This window comes from Agelaius phoeniceus, chromosome Z (assembly GCF_051311805.1).
Source record: "Agelaius phoeniceus isolate bAgePho1 chromosome Z, bAgePho1.hap1, whole genome shotgun sequence".
In the NCBI taxonomy this organism is placed as follows: Eukaryota; Metazoa; Chordata; class Aves; order Passeriformes; family Icteridae; genus Agelaius; species Agelaius phoeniceus.
In genome coordinates this window covers 84,689,774-84,708,701 of record NC_135303.1, presented here as the reverse complement: position 1 = coordinate 84,708,701, position 18,928 = coordinate 84,689,774, and the positions used below count along the sequence as shown (strand labels likewise).

Genomic DNA, 18,928 nt, shown 5'->3' with positions numbered 1-18,928 from the left:
ATGAGACCCAGCATTTTTCCCCAGCAAGGCATGGTTTCCACATGAGCTGAGGTGCAGCTGAAATATGATAGGTTTAGTTTAAGAGGACAGGTTACATGGTCTTAAGTTTCTTGGAGATAAGGGTTGGCTTTTTATAGTCTCAAGTTCTTTATAGAAGTTTATCAGGAGTGTAACTAAAACGCAGCTCATGTTGACACACAAAGATGCCTGGAGGGACCAGTTGCTGGGTAATGTTGGTGAAGCTGTTCCAGCTGAAGCAGGGAAGTGCACCTCTTAGATAAGCAGCAGAGGTGTTTCTATGGAAAAAGTGCCTGAGATCTTTTACACTGAGGTTTAACCTACAGTGAACATGGGTGGAACAGAGGGGAAGGAGGGCACTTCTAGTTCATCAAATGGAAGGTTGGAGATGGCTGATTGTTGGAATCTGAAATGCAAGGAATTCTTAGAAGTTTGGCCCTGTAAGCAAAAGCTTGGAATTAAACACAGAAGTTGATCTGAGACCTTGGAAGAGGCTTCAGAACTTGAGTACTAGAAGCAAAAATGTGGATTTATAGTTTAAAGCAGAGACACGTTAAGAAGAAGAAAGTTTACATGTAGGGAAAAAAGTACTTACAAATATAAACAAGAAGTTTAGAATGTAGTACTGTAGGTTTGTGTATCATAACATGATTGGCTAAGAAATTGGTAGTAAGATTGGCTTATCTTACAGTGTAAGATTGGCTTACACTGTAGCATGAGTCTGTAAGATGAAAGATTTAAGGATTGGATCAAAAACATAAATATCCTTGTTGGTAGTGCTTTATTGGTCAAGAAATCCTTAAAAGGTCTTGTAACTGGGTGTTTTGCGACCTTCTGAACCATGTAGTAAAGATGTGAGCTGAACTCAGCCTTCCTGTCCATGCAGAAGATAAAAAAATAAATCACACAAACAAAAACAACTCAGAGGTCCCATCTCTAACTCATTCAAAATTCCTTAAAAAATCCCCATAACTGGTGCCCTGTGATAACTGTGGACCATCTCTGTTCACTGGCTTCCTCCCATGGTGGTTTAGTTCAATATTGGAGCTTCATACCTCGAGGACAGGGATAGGCAGGTACTGTCCATCAAAAAAATAGGAATAGAGAGCAGGGAGAATTCATCTACACAGATGGAAGAGCAGTCATCACAGATGGAAGAGCAGTCATTACTGCAGTTTCATCTCCACAAGCCCAGCCTCAGGGCACTGTGAGAGGAGGAAGGAGGTTATAAATTGAACTAGGGCTTTTGGAAAGCTCTCCTGGGTTTTCCTTCTTGCCACTCACCAAGGCAGCTGGGCTTGGAGCAGGCAGGCTCTGGGCATAGCTTGGCAGCTCCTGAGGAAGGCAGCCCATGACTGGCACATCTAGCTCAGCTGCCTTCTGGGATGCCCGTTCCGATCCAATAGGAAGTGTCTCACCACAATAGACATTGAGTATGAAAAATGTATTTATTTTTACATAATTTCCCATGAGGGAAATAACTGTGCATTGAAAAACTTTTCAAAGTTCGTTTTGGAGCTGTATTTATTTTTATGATTTTTTGCATCACTTCCTATCACTGTGCATTGCTGTTATTAACAACATGTGCAATTGTGTTAAGCTGTGGTATTTACCAGCATGTCTAAGGGATACTGTTTTCTAGTAAAGGAAATTATGTGTGCCAGCCACTCACTGTCAGACTAGTTTTCAAAATAAAAACAAAAGACAAAAAAAGCTGCTTTTTTTGGGCATGCTAATATTAGTCAAAATATTGTGAACTATTATCAGAAATAAAACGAGGACATGGAGTGATATAAAATTCTAAACCAGCTGTGGAGGGGGAAAAATCAGTTTTTCAAAATGAAGAAAAGACAATTTATATTGCTATTATATTTGAAAAATGTATATTTGATTCTGAAGTGGACTGAAACAAATATGAAAAGACATAGATGCTTCTTGAGAATTAATTTGCTGCCAGGCATTTTTGAGACATGATGAGTCCCCATGTCTGCCTAGAGCCAGGGCAGGTGGCTGAGATATTGCCAGGAGTAGGAAAGGAAGGAAAACCAGAGCTGGTGTTATTGCAGGAGATGGGAAAAGGGAAGAGATGAGTCAACCTATGTCCCTTCCTAGAAAAAGCTACAAGAGAATATTATCAGGTTTAAGGTTATCCAACACTTCTTCCACCTGTGTCCCAAGAGTGCTATTCAACCACAAATGTACATGCTGTGAAAATCTGGTGCATCCTTTTGGAGCTGTCTTTTCTTCTTTTCTCTTTTCTTATGGTGATAACAGAAAATGCTGCTTTTAGAAAAGGGGAAAAGGGCAGGGTCTACCATTGAACTTTATGTTGATATTAAAAATGCACTAGACCTGAGGCAAAAAAATATTTCCACTTCAGCCTCAGGGTTTTTTATTTCAGACCTTTCATCTGCTGTATGATAATGGAGGAGGTCAGTACATCACCAAAGTGGGCCCTCTGTTAGTGATTCCAGTAGCAAAATATTTTGGCTTTCTATACCAGGGATATATGGAATGTTTTACTTGTGTGAGAAATTCCACTATGTGTGGTGTTTGTTTGATGGTTAGCAGGAGGCTGAGCTCAGTAACCAATCGCCAAAGACACTGATCATGACCACAAAAGTGTATTTATTGCATTTTATTTCTTCAGGATGAAGGAGGATTCTTGGTTTTTTGAGGCAAAAAGACATAATAAATATATTTATTTAATAATGGAGAGACAGGAAGGATGAAAGAGGGCTAAACCCATTGATGATGGTGTCCCTGTAAGGTCATGATGTATGCTTTTTCTTAATTAAATGCCTCATACTCAGCACAGTCTACTCAATTTCTGAGATGAAAATGCATGTGATTGCCAGCATAAATCCTCTCCAGCCAGAGAGTCTACACAGAAGAGGGGGCATCTGCACATTAAAAATGTGTGGGTTTTTAGCATGGAGTCCAGGACAACCCCTCCTATGAGTCAATAAAAACCCACATTTATTTGCCAGGCAGCTGAACATGTTCCTGCTCCAAGCTGGGCTTGGCTCTGACCTCCCTCTCCCCCTTTCCATCCCAGTGGTTTCTCAGTGCTGCTGCTGCCCCAGCCAGGCTCACTGAACCCTGCCAGGCTCTGGCTGCAGTTCAGGGCAGGGATGGGCTTTGGTTTCGTGCTGCAGAGCAGCAGGTGCGCGGCGCCGCTCAGGTTACAGCCTGAGGGTGGCACTCAGGAAAGGAGGGTCTGACAAATGTCTGTGTCTCAGACTGGCTGTGAAATATAGATATTTAACCACTATGACCCTCTGACCTGTCATACGGCTCTTTGCTTCACCCATGCATCCTCTGATCCATATGAGAGGATGAACCTTCGGCGTAAGGATCCCTGGCTTTGGTGTTGGATGAAGTTCACTTGTTGCAGCTCTGATCCCAGAAAGGCACTTGCTGTGTTATGAATGTGAAATTCTTTGGTACCAGTGCTGTAAGAAATAATCCCGTTGTCGTTACCCCAGTGACAGGGACTCTACCCAGACACAGCACCTGCAAATCGAGACACTTGTTGCATAGTTATTTCACCTCAAATGATTGCAAAAAAGGGGCAATTATTGCTTTAAGGTGCAAGGAGATTTTAGCTATTAGCTTGTATAATTACCTCCCAGTAGAAAAATATTTTGGTTGCCTAACACAGTATATGATGACTTGCCCTCTCCCATGGAGTTGCCTTTCAGTGGAGACTGTAATTCTCAGGTTCTTTGAGGGGAGGATAGAGGGAATGATTCACCATAGCAGTTTTCAGTCTCTCATGCACATAGAGGAGCAGTCCAGCAAAGACCAGAAAACAGGGCCAGGATTTGTCTGTCTGTCTGTCAGGAGGTGGCTGGTCTCCTGGATGCTGGGTGTGAGGTGACCACAGGTGAGAGGTGATGCCAGAAGCTGGAGCACACAGTGATGATGAGGTGCCCAAAAATAGGGACAGCAAAAGTTAGGAGGGAGATGGGACAAGGAGGAGGTGGCAGGAGACACATCATGAGATGTGTGACTAGAGGGGGTCTTCTGGGACCTCTTATAGCCTATTGCAGTAGAGACCTGAATTACAGTCCCAGTAGGGTCAGTTCCCTTGGAGCCAGAACAATCTGTTACAGCTTTCACAACTTGGTAATAGCACTGCTAAGAACCACTCTATAAGGGAAGCTGGGGAGATGAGTCCAGCTCCTGGATGCCATTCTTTGTAGCTGGTCCAGGGCAGAGTTTTTGCTCTTGAGGTCACTTGTTTAAAGGGTGGAGGAGAGATTATTATTTTCACAGAGTTTATGCTGTCTCTGTTCTGTTGTCAGGGTTAGTTATGCAGGCACTCCCCTAATTGGGCTGTGTTCATTTCGTGCATGGAGTATCAGTGCCTAGTTTGTGTAGGACTTGGCAAAACCAGGCAGATCTTAACCTCCCATTTCTTGGAGCCACAAGACCCAATATCTACAAAACTTTTCCAATACCCTGTTGAAAGCACTTCTCTTGGCATATGATCCTTAGCATAAACCAGAAACAAATTTCCAGGCTGTCTGACCAGATCTTGAATCTAACCTTTTGCAGGACTTTTCCATGCAGTAGTCCTAAAGTAAGAAGGCTGGTGGGCTGGCCAGTTACATTTATAGCTGATTTTTTGGCATGGGTTTAATTTTATTAAATACAGATGTTATTCTGAGGTTTAGCTTCTAAAACTGTCTGCCTGAGAAAACAGGCACTTTCCCAGTGACTTGGTCTCAGTGGTTAGACCAAGAACTGGGCACTAAGCCATATTTATGTACGCCGAGTTTCCACTGATGAATAATTTAAAATAGTTTTCAGTGGCAGTGAAATGATAACTTGGAGCACAAATACCATTCCTTCTTTCCAGTGAATGCAATTTGCAGAAGCAGAACATTTGATTTACTTAGAGATATATTAAAAAGTTTCAAGAAATGAAAAACTTCTCATCTGATACCCGTACAGCTTCACCCTCCCTTTTTCCTCACTGCTTTCAGAATCAACAGGGCATGATAAGACGTGCATGCTTGGATCTACAGCCAAAAAACCCTGAGTTATGGTTTCCAAGCAAAGCTGGTGTAATACTTGACTTTTCTTAATATTTTGTTTATTGTGATGATCCAAGAGACTTCATTTCTGTCCAGACTGTTCCAGAAACAAATGAGAGTCGTGTGGTCTGCAGTGGTTGAGAACTGCTGGATTAGGAGGCAGCAGTAGGACCTCACAGTCCTCAGCTGGTAAAAGCCACTGGGGCAGTGTTGCCCTGTGCATGTGGTCACAGTGGTTCTCCCTTGGTGTAGCCATAGGACAGGAAGCTCTCCTTGCTGATGCTGTTGGATGAGACTCCCTGTGACATTTATTGTGGTTTATCTTGATTTAGCCAAAGATATTGGCTGTTACCCAGCAGGAAAAATTAAATTTCACCACTAGGAATTGGCCTTGTATTTTGGCCTTTAGGGACACTGCCTCTGAGAGAGATGGACGGCTATGGCAGGCAAAGGCTCCATTCAGTTTTGAACCAGGTTCACAGTTACCTGGGCCTGAAGAAAGTGTCATCACAGCAAACCTGCCCTTAGGTGCTGTATGGGAGTGCAGTGCCTTGATTCTCATTCCTGTTCTGTTTCATGTCCCACTGCCTCATGTTTCTGTGCCATCCCAGAGCTGTTTGCTGCCATTGATGTTTCTCACATAAAAGCCACTTGGAGAGTGCATCTCTCACTGTTCTGAGAGGCTCCTTTCCCCACTGGGGCACATACATGTGTCCGCTTTTTTCTAAATGCATTTAAGACTCTTGAGTTCAAATCCATGTGTCAAGTGCCTCTTCCCTGGCTGCAAAGACCCTGGGGGCAACCTGAGAAAGGAGATGGCTTCTTGCTCCCTCAGTGTGCCCTGGGAAGAGCAAAGGAGCTCAGGGCATGTTCAGCTGTTGCCTGCAGCACTTGGATTTCCACTTCTGCATACAGAACAGAAAGCCACTAAGGACTTCAGAAGCTGCTGTGTGACACCGAGGCTCTCCAAAGCTTTGTCATCTATTCCTATTTACATTAATACCATTTATCTTTTCTGTGGCACTTTTTCCAGGGCTAGACTCAGAGCCCCTGAGGAGGGGATAAGGGTAGCACTTACTGTATGGCAGGAAACAGGCAAGTGTTGGGAAGTTCTGTTTTTCACAAATAGCTTTATCTTTCATCGGCTTTAAGGATACCAGTTGTTCTCAGGAAAATTCCTGAAGGAGCACACAACACAATAGTTGAAGCCCAGCAAGTCTGAACCTCTTGAGCTCTGCTTCTGTTTTCCTCTGGGACACCAGATAAGTGGCTCTGATCTCTTGGTACATTGTTCTCCCCATTGTGAAGACAAGAAAAATTTGTCTGAGGGAAGCAGTGAAGGATTGAGCACTTTGAGGATATTGAATGAAGCCACTGTGGTTGATCTGAATCATCCATTTGGGGCAGATGGCAGCTGATTTCAAAATGACTGATACTGTTAGATGTGCCTGAAGAAGGAGAAAGGCACATTTGCCTGCTAACATAGCTTTACATTAGTGATTAGAGGACTTGATGAAAATAGCCTACAGACAGAGACCAAAAAATGGTGACCTGAAAAAGGGCTTAAAAATTAGGGATGCTGTGTATTTACAGGGTAATTGAAGGAAAAGGAGGAAGGCTAGCACTTCAATGCATTGGACATCTTAGACTGTTGCTAATGCAAGAATGAGCAAACAGGAAGAGCTAGAAATCTTAACACATCATTTAATAGATGTAATAGACACGTGCTGTGATAACTCACGAGGCTGGAATATTAATAAAAAAGAATAAAACGAACTCTGTATGGTTAGCAGAAGCTTTCCTTTCATGACCATGTGATCTGAAATGCAGCTTGAAGAAAGAGATGAGCAAATTGCAGATCTCTTAGTAATGCTACAAGGTAATGAACACAAGCATAGAAAACCAAGAAGGGCAGTGTTTTATGAAAAAAAGAAAAAAAAGAAAAAAAAGAAAAAATAGTTTTCTGAGAGGCAGGATATGGTGGTAAATGAAGAATTCCATCTATGCAGAGGCAGAGCTGGAGAGAAGTGTAGAGGAACACGACCTACTCAGCTGGCACAGAGTTTTGGTGCAGAGGTGGGTAACTTTTTGGAGAGGAGAGGAGGTTGTTTCAGAAGTGATTCCCTCCAAAAGGGAGGGAATGGGAGGAGCTGGCTGGTCCTCTGAAAGCTGAAGGGAGTGTAAACAGGAATGGTTATGAAATGATGTGATGATACTTAGGAAAAAGTGACAGTATCAAATTGTTTAACATTGACTTCAAGAAGGAAACCTTCAATAAATACGAAGAACTAATAGCTGAGACCTCATGGGAAGGAATCCTTGGGTGGGGGGAGAATTAGACAGAGCTGTAATTTCCTTAAATAATTTATATTAAGGGCACATATATTATTAATTGATATTAAGGGCACATGTATAAGTTATCACCTTTCAGAGAAAGGCTTAGAAGGATGAGTGAAATGGTGAAATCAGAAGCTCTCCATTTGCTTCAGACAAAGGAAGGATGCCTCTAGAAGGTGCAAACCAGTTTGTTTTATCCAGCACAAACAGCGTGGCAAAGGCTCAAAGTGAGAAAAGGCTATCCAGCACATAAAGGGCAATAAAAGTTATTCTGTAAGAGTTGGGGTCTCTGGGGAGGCTCAGTGGAAAAAGCCTAGCAAATAAAGCTAAGAAATCAGAGGGGTTTTGTTGCGGTGTGTTTGTTGGTTTTTTGGGGTTTTTTGGTTTTTTGGGGTTTTTTTTGTTTTGTTTTTTGGGGGGTTTTTTTGTTTGGTTGGGTTTTTTTTTTTGTTTGTTTGTTTTTGTTTTTGTTTTTCTCTTTTTCCCTCTAGATATCTAACATAATACTTGCCAAAAGCAGGGGAGAAAGGGATGGATTATGGGCTGGAATAGAGAGAGAATGGGTTGACTGGGTAAGGTAAAGCATGCCCTGGAGCAGTTCTGTCTTTGAGAGTCTGGCTCACAGGCAGGCAAAGTTCAGAAGACTGAGAAGAGAGCAAGCAGAGGGAAAAGAGAAAAGCTGAGCAATTATAGATGTATTGGCTTCACTTGAGTAAAGGTTAAAACAATACAGCAAACCACTTCAAAGTAACTAGGAGAGTGTGTATGGGGAAGAGATGATTAACAGTCAGCAGTCCTGAAAAACTGCATCAAACCAAAATTAATTCTGTTTTAGTGGTAGCTGGAGGGCTATTGAAAAAGCCTCAGATAGCTGCCATGTATCTTGACTGTCACTTGTGGCATTTTTACAAGTAAACTGGAGATACATGCTTGAGATAAAATCACGAAACAGTGAGTGCCAGATTTTTCAGAAAAAAAGAAGACATTTAACAATAGATATTTACGACTGATAAGGAAACTTGAAAGATTCATCAGGGGTATATCCCATCCTGAGCCTGGTATTCAATATTTACTTCTACATCTTGGCTGACAGAATAAAGAACACACTTAGTACATCTGTGAATGGCACCATGCTGGCAAGAGCTACGAGCACACTGAAAGATAGGATTGGAATTGACTGGTTTGAGAAATAGTCTGAAAGAATTTGGATGCAGTTCAGCAAGGACAAATGAAAGATTTGCATTGCCTGATGAGGCATTTGGCTCTGCCAGAAAGGATCTGCCAAAATGGGTCATATTGTGGGAAGCCATCCTCTGTGTGCTGGTGGTGCGTAAGGATGTTACTTTCAATCACTCCTGGGTGAATTCTTACGCATGATGTGCATTGTCTGCAAGGAAAGTTATATGTCCCTTGTGCCCTGGTCAGCTTTGGTAAGGCCTCGGTTGCAAACCATGGCCCACTTTGGGCATCCATCCAGAATGGGCTGAACTAGCTGGGAAGCCCACCGGAGAGCACCAAGAGTGAGATTCCTTCTGATGGATTAATGCATAAGTGACTAAAGAAAGAGGAGCTGCTTACCTTTGGGAAGGCTAGTGTAAGGCATAACAGCTTTCAGTGTGTAGTGAACTTGGAATCACAGAATCACAGAATCCCTGCACAGAACAGCCCCAGGAACCACAGCTCATGGATGAGAACATTGTCCAATGTGTCTTGAACTCTGTCAGGTATGCTGCCGTGCCCAGCCACCCTCTGGGTGAAGAACCTTGTCCTGATACCAACCTAAACTTCCCCTGACACAGCTTCAGGCCATTCCCTCTGGTGCTGTCACTGGGCACCCAGAGGGGAGATCAGTGCCTGCCCCTCCTCTTCCCCTCCTGAGGAAGTTGTGGACAGCGATGGGGTCTCCCCTCAGTCTCCTCCTCTCCAGGCTGGACAGACAAAGTGACCTCAAGTGTTCCTCATATGGCTTCCACTCAAGTCCCTTCAGCATCCACACTTCAGACCCTCCTTTGGTCTCTTTCTAATAGCTTTTATACCTCTTGTACACTGTGGTCCCCAAAACTGCACACAGGACTCAAGGTGAGGCTGTACCAGTGCAGAGCAGAGTGGGACAATCCCCTCCCTCAACTATCTGTACTCTGCATCCTTGGCAAGTAGCACAAGGAACTTAGGGGAAGCAGAAGACCACCTTTGACACTCCTGGGAGAAGACAAAACCTCTTGAAGTAATGAGTTTTATGTTAGATAAAACAAGGAAAAACTGCCCTAGGGGGAGGAAACTTCAGTCCTGGAATAGGCAATTGAAAAACAGCTGGTGCTGGAGCTTTCCATGTCATTTTTGGGGAAGACAGGAGAGCCCCTGCTTTGAGCTAAAGGACAGATTTGATGACCTTTTGATATCCTTCCAGTAATTTTTGATTTCATGAGAGCTGTGGGGATGGTGTCCCATCAGTGGGATAATGCTCAGAAATGCACCTGTACTGGAAGAAGGGCACCAGCTGTAGGCTGATGGCAAAAGCTCCAGAGACTTCAGGGGGAAGAGAAGGAGCAGGGCAGGAAGAGTGAGCACCACTAGTTAAGTGGGAAGGTGAACAGCCTGCCATCTGACACTGGCATTGCAGCGAGTGGTGCGTGGAGGAGACTTGTTCCATGGTGTTAAGTGCCATGGTGACATCCACAGTGCAGCTCCATCAGTGTCACCAGCCACCCCAGGTCCCTGATATGGGGCTCCCATTCACTGTGTCACTCCCTTCTAGCAGGTCTGCTTGCACTTTCTGATGCTCCATTCACATCTGTATTGACTCTGCTTACCCTCACGCGTGATTGATATGTTTCCTTTTCTTTGCAGAGGAAGAGAGACAACTTCAAGCAAACAACCGTGATTTTAATCTGCAGTTTGAATATGCTGTAAGTAAGCAGTGTGTGTTGTTTCATGCAGATGTAGTCACAGATGTAGCTGCATCTGTTTCATGTCTCAAGTGTTGTTTCAAAGGGGTGAACAGAACTGCATGCCAGCTATGGCTCTGCAAACCAGGCAAACAAAAGCCAGATGAACCATCAGAGGTGGATTGCTGCTAAGTCAGCCTGAAAAATGGGCAGCTGAAGGAGATCCAGTTCTGGAAAAGCATGGCACAGTGACTTTGCACACTTACAGAAAATTATTTGTGAGTCAAAGCGTTTGCAGGATCAGGCTCCAAGGCCTTTCAATAACGGAACCTGGGGGGAGCTTTCTGTGGAAATTTGTCTCCATTTAAAGTAAAACATGAAAGGAAATGTGTCAGTTCCTCAGCTTTTGCAGTGAAATCATCTCTGTCAGGAAGGTTTTGAATCTGGCTCTTGTTGCTTTCTGCCAGCTTTTCTGCCAGATTCCTAACACTCTACTTAAGTTCACTTAGGTGCCATGAAATCTGTGATTCCAAAGTGCACCTTGACACAGGCTGGCTGTGTCCCAGGGCTGCCAGGTTAATTTGCCAGGGAAGCCCCTTTGGCAACTTCATTTCCAAAGCTTCTGGACCATTTTTTGATGCAAAGGAGAGCTAGCTCAGCCTCTAGATCTGTCCTGCCTGCAGGGGCATCCCCTCTGTGAGGCTGCCCTGAAACTGCATTCTTTCAAAGTGTTTGCAGCTGCCAGTTAATACCAAAGTGAATCTTGTGAATTTTTGTCCTTTGAATATCTGAATTCCAGTGCTGAAATTAATCATTCAATTACCTGGGAGCTCTTTGAATAATGTTTTGGTTTAGGAACATCACAAGTATTTTCTTGGCAAGAGGTGAAAACACTAAGCATTTTAGAACACACAAATTTCTTGTGATGGGGACAGTATGACTTGCCAGCAGGTTTGACTGATGACAACATGTGGTTTTCAGTAGTTTTCAGCTACAAACATGGGTTAGAGAGTCCCAGGGTCCAGAGCTGCTGCAGATGTCCTGAATATGTAATGCATGGCAGCTAATATATGTGAAGTACTATGCAGCATGAATGTCTTACCAAGACTGGTGATTTGAGACTGGGGAAGTGAACTTGATTTGCACACAATCTGCCAGTAATGTGCTGCGATGGTTATTGCCACTACACATGGTTTTGTCATCTTCCACTGAATGGTTGCAATGTGCAGTAGTGGGACAGGAAGGTAGGAGGGAGATGGGAACGTAGGTCAGGATAGAGGCAACAAGCAACTCTTCTTGTTCCATGCCTAATTCTGTGAAAAACCATTCAGAAAACTGACTTTGCATGACAGTGCTTCCCAGCTGATTGCTTGATTGTGCCCAAGGGTTTGCAAATAGCTACAATTGAGTAGACAACTTTGAGAATGCTTCAGAATTTCGGTAAGTCTGAGATTAGGTGATAAAGTGAAGGCAGCCAAAAAGCCAGCTCAGTATAATTCGTTAAAACTTGGCAGTGAGTTTTGGTAATCATGACCCTCATTTTAGTCAGCTATGGCTCCTGATTTCTGGAGTCCTGTGTAAACTGAGGCTTGGGAAATCCAGGAAACTGCCCAAAAAAGAGCCAAGCCTTGAAGTGGCGAGTGGATGGTGAGGTACTCACAACTTTAGGTGGTGATGCAAGAACTGCCCTAACTGTACAGGGCTGCACAACATGTCCTAGGCTGCTTATTTCCAATAAGTCCTCGCAAAAGTTCAGTTTATTAACTCCATGTTACTAGGGTGTATGGAAAGAATAAACTTGCTCATAACTTACATCACAGCCCATGCTGTAGATTCATCATGAACGTGGGAATGACAAAAAGGGAAATAGTCTCCTGGCATCCTCCCATAACATATCTATGGTGCTCCTGAAAGTTAGCTTTTCCAGGGAAGGGTTAAATTTGGGTACCTTCCTCACTTTCAGATTTGTCTCATCATGGTGGGGTTGCTCTGCTAAGCACTAGGATGTGGTTCAGGGGGAAAGGACCTCTAAGATCCCAAAGAAACCCACGAATATAACAAAGCTTTAAAAGTATTTTAGAGACAGTGAAAGTCACAGGACTGAGTTTCAGATTTCTTGGTAATTTAAGGCCACATTAGCCATAAAACCTATAGAACAGGTTCTTGCAACAAAGCTAGGTGAGGCGGTAAATGTTTCTTTAGGGTGAGGCAGTTGCTGAGAAAGGCCAATAAGGAAAAAGAAAGGGAAATGCAAGCCTAGATGTCGCATATTGACTTTCTGGTGCAGCCAGGCTTTCTGTCCCACCTGCTGTGAAGATTTGAGCCTTTCACTAAACGGGCAGTTTCTATTATGTAGGCATAGATCAAAGGTACAGAGGTGTATTGTCCCTCTTTATCACAGCAAGAGCGGGAAGGTGGGAAAGTACAGCCAGAGGTGGGTATGTTGTCCCTGAATATCCCTATTCCTGGTGGGACTTTGTCCCTTGCCCGTGCAAAGTCTCCAGGATATCTGTGAAGGGAGAAGAGACGAACGAACTGATAAAGACTTGAAAACTCTATTGTGTGTGGAGTCTGACATCAGCTCTGGCAGCTGCTGAAAGGTGGCCCTCCTGGAATGAAGCAAGACTCCCGAATGGCTCAAACCAGCTTGGCAGGAACCTGGTACTGCACCGTGGAAAGCCATGTCTGCCACGGCATGCAAGGGCATGTCCACCTCCATCACTCTACAACTTCAGGAGACTTCAGAGGACAAATTCCCTCCCTGAGCTGTCAGAAAACACAGAAGATGCTAAACTGCAGTGTGTCCCTGCCTGCCACACTTCTCCAGCCATGAGGGTGCAGTAGTTGAGCAGAAGCCTTAGAAAAATTAAACAAACTTTAAAACAAAGTGCTGTGCAGTTAACTGGAAGGGCTGAGTGTGAAGGTATGAACACTACCCACCAGCTCACAAAATTAGTAAGGAATGACTCAGAAACAAAGTGTGAATGAGTGGCATGAAAAGGCACTTAGAGCAGCACAGGAAAGGGCTCAATATAGGTCAGTAAAAATGAAAAGTCAAGTCCTAATCCTATGTTTATTCACAATGCAGACAGAAAGATCCTTCCTGAATTCAGAAAGAGGTTTGTTCTGTGTAAAGACTGAAATAAAGTGGAAAGCAGGGTGGCAGATGTGGCATAGCAAGATTTAAGGACTTCATTCAACTTAATCTGTCTGCACTCACCCCAACACAGCTACAGAGGGGACAGCCTCTGTGTGTCCACCACGATAGGCTCTCCATCAACACTGTGGAGAGGAAAATCTCTTCTGAAGACTTTTAATGTTGATCTGATCCTAGTTCCTTTTTAATTCTTTGCTTTCACATTGGAATTTAGCACAGCTGCACTGGGACGTCATGAAGGGCTGTGAAAACAACTTTGAAATTGGCTTTCAGACAATAGGAAAGGAAATGCAAGGCCTGTGAGTCAATGACAGATTTCATCTTGGATCAGGACCCAGGGTCAAGCCAGCATTCTTTCATCAGGACCAGCAGCAAGGGGGCTGCTTGGACTCGGGTCACCTGATGAAGTCTCTTGTGAAACAGGAGGGATGTATATAACTTCCTATAGCCAATACACATTGCCTGGGCTGGATCAGCAGCTGGGTTCTTATCTGTTTGAAATTTAATTGGAGAGCAGGGAGCTCTGGTAATGGCTCAGACTCTGCTCCACCTCCTCTGCTTGCATGCTTTGATCTCTTTGAAGGCTGCCTGGTGGGTGATCCTCAAGGTCCTTATCAGCGTGGTCAGGGTTGTGGCACCAGCTGCCCTTTCTGTCTCAACCTGCAAATGTCCCCCAGTGTCTCTCAGGCTCAAGGCAGAAGGGAGTGTGGTGTGATGAAGTGAAAAGTGGTCTCAGTAGTCCCTGAAGGAATAGCTACAGCAGCAACCTGCACTGCTCTTTAGTGAGGTGTAAGTTGGGTCCATCTAAAGAGCACTTGAGGCACTTTCAGGGAGCAGCCAGAGCAGGGCTGACTTCGAGAAGGGCAGGCTGGAGGTGGAGGTGATCCAGCTCAGGCAGAGCTCCCTCTAACCAGGGTGCAGTCCTGCAGCCTCTGGCTGGCAGGGACAGGGCAGGATGCTGGTGATGGGGTTCATCCTGATCATTCCAGGCAAGGTGAGGTGATGAACCAGGTCCAGGTCCAGGACCCAGGCAGAAGTGGTGAGAGACAGGGCTGAAGACAAATCTATACAAGAGGTCTAAGGTCCATCAAGGAAGTAGAACTGGATAGATATATCAGGGAAACAAGGACAGACGACAGTCTGGAGATGGGAACTTCTACAACATAGCTCAGGTGAGGATAGAAGGCTCCTGGCTGAGCTAAAGTAAACTCCTGAGCTCTGGACAGGGTTTGTGGCTAGAGACACCAGGTGAGGTCAACGTCCTCAAGGCATATCAGGCCCCTGAGAAGCGCATAAAGATTGAGCTGTGCCAGATGTTGTCTTCAGTGAAGTCCATAGACTTCTTTGGATCAAGTCTTCCACTCTTCATCAGATTAAGTCTCATGGAGAGAATACTCCCACTGCACTGGTTGGGAGTCTTGTTGTGTGAGACCATAATGAAAACAAAACAGTGGTTTGGAGTTTGTCTCCTTTGCACCTCTCAGCAGTGCTCTGCCCTCCCCTTCTTTCCTCCTTCCTGACAGGCAGCAGCTTCAGGTACTGAGCTGAGCCAGAGGAGAGCACAGTGTTGTCAAAGGGGATGCCTAAGAGACAAGACCTTTAGGTTATTGTGCTTGGCTTGTCTGTGAGCAATGACATGAGGTTACCAGCCATGCCAGCCCTGTGCACCACCATGACAAAGACACTCACCACACTGATGATTAACTGCTCAGTAATGGGGTGACACCAGACTGAAGGAACAACACAGGAAAACACAACCAGTGATCATGCTTTCCTACAGATTTTCATGTCATACCCAACATGTGATGAGATCCTGGAACTCACTTCATTAATGCTGTCAAGAGAGGGTCAAGGGGTTGCATATGTAAGACATTCCTATCCTTTTTCTGTTTAAAGAAAAGAAAAATGGGGGGGGGGGGGGGGGGAAGAAAAGGGAAGAAAAGAGAACTGTGCTTTGGAAATTGGCATTTTTATCTCTAGTGTTTGGCCAGTCTATTACTCCTGGGAGTTTGCTTTTTTACAGGGACTTTTACAGGGACCAGATTAACACCACCACATCCTTCTGGTCTTTATCAGTCTTCTGTTGGGCTGGGACTGCTGCCTAACATCAGGAATAAGTCAGTGAACTTGGGAGTCTTAAAACTGATCTGGTCTGACTGTTCTGTACTCCCTGTGAAAACAAAGCCCTGGTGGCACATTATGCACTGTTACATGAGTTTATTAAAATTTTTCATGAGCACATTCACAGCACTGTGATCACATTTCTGCTTATGGCTTCTGTGTTCTTTCCAGTGGCACTGCTGCAGTTAAACAGAGTGCCATGGAATTGTACTTCTGCCACCTCCTTGGTGAGGCTTTACCAAAACACCTGGGAAAGACATTTCTCCTCCTCAGCTGTTCCATTTGTCTGTGCTACACAAGTACCAACAGAATTGCCAAGTGTTGTGGCATAACACCTCCCTGTGGGGTCACCAAAATCTTGCTAAAATTTACTTGGGGCTAGGTTGTCCAGCTGCTGGGAACTATTATGTCACTGAGCCAGGGGCATAAATTCAGAGGGTCAATACCTTGCCATACACTTTAGCCCCTGTAATCTAGCCACAAAAGCATCAGTGTCTCTTATTTCCAGTGACTTTTATGGCAAGGAGATGATTTGTTTGCTCAGCGATCTAAGGTAGGAGCCATCTGCTGAGTTTTGCTTGCTGTTGGACGTCACAGGCGGGCTTCTGAAAACACCCCCAAAGTAACAGCTCATCCGCCAGATCTGGACTTGTGTAACTGTGGAGAGATGAGCACTATTCTTAGGGACAGCATTTTGGTGGAGTCACACCTCCAGGAGGTGTGAATCTAGCCCCTGAAAAGAGCAGATGAGAATAATCCCTCACCCACAGACAACATTGCTCTGGTGTCAAGCTTCGCATCTGGAGAGCTCCAGGCTGCCTGTGGGTAACGACGCTCAGACCTGCTCATTTAGGACACAGGTGCATGCAGGGACTGCCCTCACACGACCAGAGCTCTAGGGCAGATCAGGGAGTAAATGTAAAGCTCCCCATCCCCATCTTTGTGCTCAGCCCATAGAACTGCTCTTCTTACCTGTTGGTTTTAATGAATCTATAGGAAAACCAGAAGTTTCAGTAAGGCCTCTCAATACCTAATTGCTGTTGCAAAGATTATTCCTCTCCATGACTATGGGAGTCTGCCCCATTGAAGGCAGAGTGTGGGCACAGTGAGGCAGATGATGTATTAGAGGCATTGCTTGTGAAATGATGGCTGCATGCGGACCATTTAATGCACTGCAGTGATTCAGGCTCCTGTAGCACCCCTCCCACCCCAGAGTCAGGCTCTGGTCCAGGTCTAAAGAGTGAGAGGGTTTGATGATGTTAAGCATCACAGAAGAGGATAAGATCAAGAGCAGAGGCCAGCTGAGATTTCCCGGTAGCTGGCCAAGAGCCTGAGCTGTCAAAGTACACAGCCCTGTAGTATTGCCTGAAAACATAACCGATTTCTGGGAGAATTGGGTTTGCTCAGCCTGGAGAAGAGACAGCTTCAGGGTGACCTAGCTGTGACCTTCCAGTAGCTGAAGGGAGCCCATAAGAATGATGGAGAGGGACTTTTTACAAGGGCATGTAGCAGACAGGGCAAAGGAATGGCTTCAAACTGAGGGTGGGTTTAGATTAGATACTGGGAAGAAATTATTTACTGTAAGGGTGTTGAGGCCCAGAGAAGCTGTGGGTGCCCCATTCCTGGAAGTGTTCAAGGCCAGGCTGGAGCTACCTCGTCTGGTGGGAGGTGTTCCTGCCCATGGCAGGGATATTTGGAATGAGATGATCTTTAATACCCCTTCCAACCCAAACCATTCTATATTTCCATGATTATATGATACCTTGCATAGTGCTTCAGCTCTATCTGTGATGTGAAAATGCAGAGTTTTGATTTGGAAAGGCTGAAGTTTTCTCTAGTTTGTCATTATAATTTGCTATTGCTATGCCTTTAGCCCCTGAGGTCCATGAACAAGTTATGTGTTTAATTAGATATATTTATAGTAATTACAAGTTCTTTTTTTCTGGTGATTAATTTTAATTATAGATTCTAGAAAAATGAGAAGATTCATGACAATACTCCCTGTCTTTATCCTCAGGTCTAAAGTGCCCTAGTGTCCCAAAAGACAGTATGTGCCCAACAATATAATGATCCTGACAACTATGGAGAAAATACTGACTATCCAGATTCCTGCAATTAAGCATTTGGAAGTTGTTATGTCTGGGGTTTTTACCATGCCTAATGGCAATAGGAAATAAAATGAATGGCTGTGGTTCATTCAATGATTTTCCTGACGTAATTAATGGACAGAAATAGAAGGCAGGAATTGAAATAAACCACTCCCATTCTTTTCTTATTCCCTTCTGAGATTTTTGCAGGCAAAGATCTATAAACTTTATCTGAGTGTTTACTGAGTAGTTTTTCCCATGTTATATGCAACCCTCTGAAATCTGTTGACGCACAAAGGTCAAGTCCCCTGCATTTACTTTTTCCTGCAGCAACAATCTTCTGTTTTTCCTTTGAGTAATTGGTCACAATACTTGTCCTCAGAATAGTGGGCAGATTTCTTTATTTAGATCCAGCTTTTATTAAAAAATCTGCTAAGCTGTGTGCCTGATGGACACAGTCTTGTCAAGCAATTTAGTTCCTAGTATGCTGAGTTTGCAGAGGATGCTGTTTTTCCATTGCTTCTGTTTCAGCAGTGTTCATGGCGCCTGTCCACAACACATACCCCACGGTTAAGGATTTTGAAATAAACCAAATTGAACTACATGTCATGGCATAGACAGAGTTAACCACACTTGCAGGTAGCTGCATTATACCAGAAGACAGGCAATATTGTATATATGACGATCACTGATAAATATATTTTCTTGCTGGAGTCCAGTCAAGAGGAGGATTTGGCTAGCTCTTCTACGAAAGCTGTTTTAATTTCTGCCGTTTTAGAGATTTACTCATTTGGCTTGTCCAAGGGATAAAACATGATTTTAATGCTGAAGAACATACGCTGTACTGTGTGTCTGAAGGTAGAGAAATCCAGTAACTGCCAAAAATGGAATAGCTTCCCCCACACATACCTTTCAGTGGTAACCTGAAATAATTGTTTTAGTGCTGGAAACATGCTGATGCATGTCAGTGTAGACGTCGAGATTTCCGATAATTGCAAGGATAAGAAGTGGGCTGTGATTCATACTTAGTAGCTTCTGTCCTCCCACCAGCTTACCAATATCTAAAGGCCATTACAAATACCACAATCACCATTTTCTCTCCTGTTGAACCAGCATATTTATTATGGAATTCAGGTGTGCTTCGTGTCTGCCTCCTTGTGCTGTCACACTTTAAGTTCCCTGGAAGGCATTGTCTGGAGAGCTTCTAGGGGGAAAAATTTAAGGTGTTCTCACAATAGGGGGGGATTCATCCTTCCAGAACTAAACCTGGACCTGTTA

General features: G+C 44.2%; 1 protein-coding gene across 1 annotated transcript in view; it reads left to right on the top strand.

Moving 5' to 3' along the window:
- Window positions 1-18,928, top strand: part of LOC129132741 (phospholipid-transporting ATPase ID-like) — a 73,879-nt gene that overhangs the window by 9,470 nt on the left and 45,481 nt on the right. Inside the window, exon 3 of the mRNA XM_077172134.1 lies at window positions 10,248-10,306. Coding sequence (XP_077028249.1) covers window positions 10,248-10,306 — 59 coding nt within the window. The remainder of the gene's footprint in view (window positions 1-10,247; window positions 10,307-18,928) is intronic.